At 44.8% G+C, this 7097-nt stretch overlaps 1 protein-coding gene across 1 annotated transcript in view; it reads right to left on the reverse strand.

Annotated features, from left to right (window-relative positions):
* Nucleotides 1-786: 786 nt before the first annotated feature.
* The window catches only part of LOC133643282 (nerve growth factor-like), a 77144-nt gene continuing 70833 nt past the window's right edge, over nucleotides 787-7097 (reverse strand). The window contains exons 2-3 of the mRNA XM_062037766.1: nucleotides 5702-5822; nucleotides 787-1405 (exon numbers count right to left, since the gene is read on the reverse strand). Coding sequence (XP_061893750.1) covers nucleotides 813-1394 — 582 coding nt within the window. The 5' untranslated portion in view covers nucleotides 1395-1405; nucleotides 5702-5822 and the 3' untranslated portion in view covers nucleotides 787-812. The remainder of the gene's footprint in view (nucleotides 1406-5701; nucleotides 5823-7097) is intronic.

Raw genomic sequence — 7097 nt, forward strand, 5'->3', positions numbered from 1 at the left:
CAGCAAGACAATGCCAAGCCACGTGTTACATCAACGTGGCTTCATGGTAAAAGAGTGTGGGTACTAGACTGGCCTGCCTGTAGTCCAGACCTGTCTCCCATTGAAAATGTGTGGCGCATTATGAAGCCTAAAATAGCACAAGGGAGACCCCCGGACTGTTGAACAACTTAAGCTGTACATCAAGCAAGAATGGGAAAGACTTCCACCTGAGAAGCTTCAAAAATGTGTCTCCTCAGTTCCCAAACCTTTACTGAGTGTTGTTAAAAGGAAAGGCCATGTAACACAGTGGTGAACATGCCCTTTCCCAACTACTTTGAAATTCTAAGTTAATTATTATTTGCAAAAAAAAAAATCAAGTTTATGAGTTTGAACATCAAATATGTTGTCTTTGTAGCATATTCAACTGAATATGAGTTGAAAATGATTTGCAAATCATTGTATTCCGTTTATATTTACATCTAACACAATGTCCCAACTCATATGGAAACGGGGTTTGTAGTTAGCTGAAGTCTGTTTGGATTAAAGCTCTAACATAACAAGAGCAACACTGGAGCCTAACATGACATGACCTATACCTTTTATATTTAGGGAAAGTCAATTAAAAATCAAATCAACTTTTATCAATTCCTGCTCATGATTCATGTTGGGCCAGCAGAGAAGGTGCACCACTGTCATCAACACACAATAGGAACATGTGTGCCTTCTCAACACGTCCAAGTGGAGTCAGTGTTGGGTCTGACCCAGGACCTGCACAACTCACAGCTGGACATAGCACTAATAATTTACCCTGAAGTGGTCCACAGCTCGCCGTGTCACTGGCGCCATGACTTGCGGCTGAGCACGCACACGCAGGCCACGTTGATGCGGATGAGCCTCCAGGCCACCAGCTTCTTGAAGGAGGTCAAGGCGCGGACGAAGGTGTGCGAGTTGGTGCAGTGAGAGTTCCAGTGGCGGCCGTCGATGCCCAGGCACCCCGAGTCCCCCGCCTGCGAGCTGTGACACGTGGTCTCGAAGAAGTACTGCTTCTTGTTGACATTGTTGATGTTGACGTTTGGCAGCACCGTCACCTCATTCCCCGAGATGTCCGTGGCCTTGGTCTTGTTGCCCACCCACACGCTGACGCTCTCGCACACAGAGTACACGCCTCGGCCCTGAGGCTGGCCCGCTCGCCTTCGGCTTCTACGCCCCGCGGGTTCGGCGTCGGGGGGCTGGACGCTGAAGAGCACCCTGGGGGAGAGTCTGCGCCGCTTGTTGAAGATCTTAGGGCCCACTCTTGGATCGGAGTCGCCCGGAGCCTCCTGGTGTGCGGTGGGGGCGCCGCCCGAGTCCTCCTTGATGGCGGCCGCGGCCTGGGCACTGAAGAAAAGCAACAGGACCAGCATAGATGACCTCATGGGCACACCGCCTGTGGGGACAGCACACCTTCAGTCTCAACCACCCGGACCTTCTAATCACCTGTTCAACCATTTACCTGCACCGACTGACTGGCCTGAAAGTCCAGGTTTTTGTAAACAAGGAAGACCATCTACATCTTTTTGTGGCAGCAGAACCAAGTAACTAACATACCTTATTTTTCAGACTGCAAGGCGCACTTCTAATCATTTCATTTTCTCACAATGCGCCTTATAACCCGGTGCGCCTGATGTACGGAATCATTCGGGTTGTGCTTACCCACCTCCAAGCTATTTTATTTGTGGCAGTAGAAACACTTAATGCGTTCAAACACTAAGACCAGACATAATGTGTTCAATCATTGAGACCAGCGTTAATGTGTTCACACACTAAGACCAGACTTAATGCGTTCACACACTAAGATCAGACTTAATGCGTTCACACACTAAGACCAGACTTAATGTGTTCAATCATTAAGACCAGTGTTAATGTGTTCACACACTAAGACCAGACTTAATGCGTTCACACACTAAGACCAGACTTAATGTGTTCAATCATTAAGACCAGTGTTAATGTGTTCACACACTAAGACCAGACTAAATGTGTTCAATCATTAAGACCAGCGTTAATGTGTTCACACACTAAGACCAGACTTAATGCGTTCACACACTAAGATCAGACTTAATGCGTTCACACACTAAGACCAGACTTAATGTGTTCAATCATTAAGACCAGTGTTAATGTGTTCACACACTAAGACCAGACTTAATGCGTTCACACACTAAGACCAGACTTAATGTGTTCAATCATTAAGACCAGTGTTAATGTGTTCACACACTAAGACCAGACTAAATGTGTTCAATCATTAAGACCAGCGTTAATGTGTTCACACACTAAGACCAGACTTAATGCGTTCACACACTAAGGCCTGACTTAATGCGTTCACACACTAAGACCAGACTTAATGCGTTCACACACTAAGACCAGACTTAATGTGTTCAATCATTAAGACCAGTGTTAATGTGTTCACACACTAAGACCAGAATTAATGTGTTCAATCATTAAGACCAGTGTTAATGTGTTCACACACTAAGACCAGACTTAATGTGTTCAATCATTAAGACCAGCGTTAATGTGTTCACACACTAAGACCAGACTTAATGCGTTCACACACTAAGGCCTGACTTAATGCGTTCACACACTAAGACCAGACTTAATGCGTTCACACACTAAGACCAGACTTAATGTGTTCAATCATTAAGACCAGTGTTAATGTGTTCACACACTAAGACCAGACTTAATGTGTTCAATCATTAAGACCAGTGTTAATGTGTTCACACACTAAGACCAGACTTAATGTGTTCAATCATTAAGACCAGCGTTAATGTGTTCACACACTAAGACCAGACTTAATGCGTTCACACACTAAGGCCTGACTTAATGCGTTCACACACTAAGACCAGACTTAATGCGTTCACACACTAAGACCAGACTTAATGCGTTCACACACTAAGACCAGACTTAATGCGTTCAAACACTAAGACCAGACTTAATGCGTCCACACACTAAGACCAGCGTTAATGTGTTCACACACTAAGACCAGACTTAATGCGTTCACACACTAAGACCAGACTTAATGCGTTCACACACTAAGACCAGACTGAATGCGTTCACACACTAAGACCAGACTTAATGCGTTCACACACTAAGACCCGACTTAATGCGTTCACACACTAAGACCAGACTTAATGTGTTCACACACTAAGACCAGACTTAATGCATTCACAAACTAAGACCAGCGTTAATGTGTTCACACACTAAGACCTGACTTAATGCGTTCACACACTAAGACCAGACTTAATGCGTTCACACACTAAGACCAGACTTAATGCGTTCAAACACTAAGACCAGACTTAATGCGTTCACACACTAAGACCAGACTTAATGCGTTCACACACTAAGACCAGCGTTAATGTGTTCACACACTAAGACCAGACTTAATGCCTTCACACACTAAGACCAGACTTAATGTGTTCAGTCATTAAGACCAGCGTTAATGTGTTCACACACTAAGACCAGACTTAATGCGTTCACACACTAAGGCCTGACTTAATGCGTTCACACACTAAGACCAGATTTAATGCGTTCACACACTAAGACCAGACTTAATGCGTTCAAAAACTAAGACCAGACTTAATGCGTTCACACACTAAGACCAGACTTAATGCGTTCACACACTAAGACCAGCGTTAATGTGTTCACACACTAAGACCAGACTTAATGCGTTCACACACTAAGACCAGACTTAATGCGTTCACACACTAAGACCAGACTGAATGCGTTCACACACTAAGACCAGACTTAATGCGTTCACACACTAAGACCAGACTTAATGCGTTCAAACACTAAGACCAGACTTAATGCGTTCACACACTAAGACCAGACTTAATGCGTTCACACACTAAGACCAGCATTAATGTGTTCACACACTAAGACCAGACTTAATGCCTTCACACACTAAGACCAGACTTAATGTGTTCAGTCATTAAGACCAGCGTTAATGTGTTCACACACTAAGACCAGACTTAATGCGTTCACACACTAAGGCCTGACTTAATGCGTTCACACACTAAGACCAGACTTAATGCGTTCACACACTAAGACCAGACTTAATGCGTTCAAACACTAAGACCAGACTTAATGCGTTCACACACTAAGACCAGACTTAATGCGTTCACACACTAAGACCAGCGTTAATGTGTTCACACACTAAGACCAGACTTAATGCGTTCACACACTAAGACCAGACTTAATGTGTTCACACACTAAGACCAGACTTAATGCGTTCACACACTAAGACCAGCGTTAATGTGTTCACACACTAAGACCAGACTTAATGCGTTCACACACTAAGACCAGACTTAATGCGTTCACACACTAAGACCAGACTTAATGCGTTCACACACTAAGACCAGACTTAATGCGTTCACACACTAAGACCAGACTGAATGCGTTCACACACTAAGACCAGACTTAATGCGTTCACACACTAAGACCAGACTTAATGCGTTCACACACTAAGACCAGACTTAATGTGTTCACACACTAAGACCAGACTTAATGCATTCACAAACTAAGACCAGCGTTAATGTGTTCACACACTAAGACCAGACTTAATGTGTTCAATCATTAAGACCAGCGTTAATGTGTTCACACACTAGGACCAGACTTAATGCGTTCACACACTAAGACCAGACTTAATGCGTTCACACACTAAGACCAGACTTAATGCGTTCAAACACTAAGACCAGACTTAATGCGTTCACACACTAAGACCAGACTTAATGCGTTCACACACTAAGACCAGCGTTAATGTGTTCACACACTAAGACCAGACATAATGTGTTCAATCATTAAGACCAGTGTTAATGTGTTCACACACTAAGACCAGACTTAATGCGTTCACACACTAAGGCCTGACTTAATGCGTTCACACACTAAGACCAGACTTAATGCGTTCAAACACTAAGACCGGACTTAATGTGTTCACACACTAAGACCAGACCTAATGTGTTCACACACTAAGACCAGACTTAATGTGTTCACACACTAAGACCAGACTTGATGCGTTCAAACACTAAGACCAGACTTAATGTGTTCACACACTAAGACCAGACTTAATGCGTTGAAACACTAAGACCAGACTTAATGTGTTCACACACTAAGACCAGACTTAATGCGTTGAAACACTAAGACCAGACTTAATGTGTTCACACACTAAGACCAGACTTAATGTGTTCACACACTAAGACCAGGCTTTAGTAGAACTGAAGGTGACATAATGTAAGTGAATGTGTGAGTGAGTGAGTGAGTGAGTGAGTGAGTGAGTGAGTGAGTGAGTGAGTGACAGAACTTGGAATAGTCCAGTGTCAAACCAGTTCTTACTCCTGTGGACCTCAGCCAAGGTTCATTTGGAGTCTGAGTGCTAATAATCTTCTTGTCATCCTTCTTAGCAAACAGTGAGAGTAGACATGTTGCTACCTGTGATGGCACTGTTGGCGGGCTGTTTTCGCTTAGGAGGCGGGGCTTTACTGTACTACTACAGTTGGCACTGGTCACGTGACTCCTGATTACACCTTGTGAAGTCTCAAAGTAATACTTCGACTCACACGGTTTTCATTGAGGGCCACACGGTCCTCAGAGGGCCCGCCTGACTGTGAACCATCTTGTTACACAATGACTTACGTACAATGTGGAAAAAGACTACAATGTACGTTAGTTTTGGCATCTTGGTGTCGGACATCTTTACCTTCTCAGAGTCTCCTGGAGAACTGGACCACCTGGTCTGAGGCACCTAGAGGGTGTGAAGAGCTGCCTTGGGACCTCCTGCCATGTGGCCTCCTGCCAGTCCAGACTCCTGTGACCTGCAACTGACACACCAGCAGACTTTCAGTCACTTGCCAATACTGTTGTGCTGACAGTAGTGTTGACTTTCAGCTGAGACACCAGCAGACTTTCAGTGACCTGAGAACACTGTTGTGCTGACAGTAGTGTTGACTTTCAGCTGAGACACCAGCAGACTTTCAGTGACCTGAGAACATTGTTGTGCTGACAGTAGTGTTGACTTTCAGCTGAGACACCAGCAGACATTCAGTGACCTGCCTACGCTGTTGTGCTGATGGTAGTGTTGACTTTCAGCTGAGACATCAGCAGACATTCAGTGACCTGCCAACACTGTTGTGCTGACAGTAGTGTTGACTTTCAGCTGAGAGACCAGCAGACTTTCAGTGACCTGAGAACACTGTTGTGCTGACAGTAGTGTTGACTTTCAGCTGAGAGACCAGCAGACTTTCAGTGACCTGAGAACACTGTTGTGCTGACAGTAGTGTTGACTTTCAGTTGAGCCACCAGCAGACTTTCAGTGACCTGAGAACACTGTTGTGCTGACAGTAGTGTTGACTTTCAGCTGAGAGACCAGCAGACTTTCAGTGACCTGAGAACACTGTTGTGCTGACAGTAGTGTTGACTTTCAGCTGAGCCACCAGCAGACTTTCAGTGACCTGAGAACACTGTTGTGCTGATAGTAGTTTTGACTTTCAGCTGAGAGACCAGCAGACTTTCAGTGACCTGAGAACACTGTGGTGCTGACAGTAGTGTTGACTTTCAGCTGAGAGACCAGCAGACTTTCAGTGACCTGAGAACACTGTTGTGCTGACAGTAGTGTTGACTTTCAGCTGAGAGACCAGCAGACTTTCAGTGACCTGAGAACACTGTTGTGCTGGCAGTAGTGTTGACTTTCAGCTGAGAGACCAGCAGACTTTCGGTGACCTGAGAACACTGTTGTGCTGACAGTAGTGTTGAATTTCAGCTGAGAGACCAGCAGACTTTCAGTGACCTGAGAACACTGTTGTGGTGACAGTAGTGTTGACTTTCAGCTGAGAGACCAGCAGACTTTCAGTGACCTGAGAACACTGTTGTGGTGACAGTAGTGTTGACTTTCAGCTGAGAGACCAACATACTTTCAGTGACCTGAGAATACTGTTGTGGTGACAGTAGTGTTGACTTTCAGCTGAGAGACCAACAGACTTTCAGTGACCTGAGAACACTGTTGTGCTGACAGTAGTGTTGACTTTCAGCTGAGAGACCAGCAGACTTTCAGTGACCTGAGAACACTGTTGTGCTGACACAGTTGCACTGAAAGTCTG

This window comes from Entelurus aequoreus, linkage group LG26, assembly GCF_033978785.1.
Source record: "Entelurus aequoreus isolate RoL-2023_Sb linkage group LG26, RoL_Eaeq_v1.1, whole genome shotgun sequence".
NCBI lineage: Eukaryota > Metazoa > Chordata > Actinopteri > Syngnathiformes > Syngnathidae > Entelurus > Entelurus aequoreus.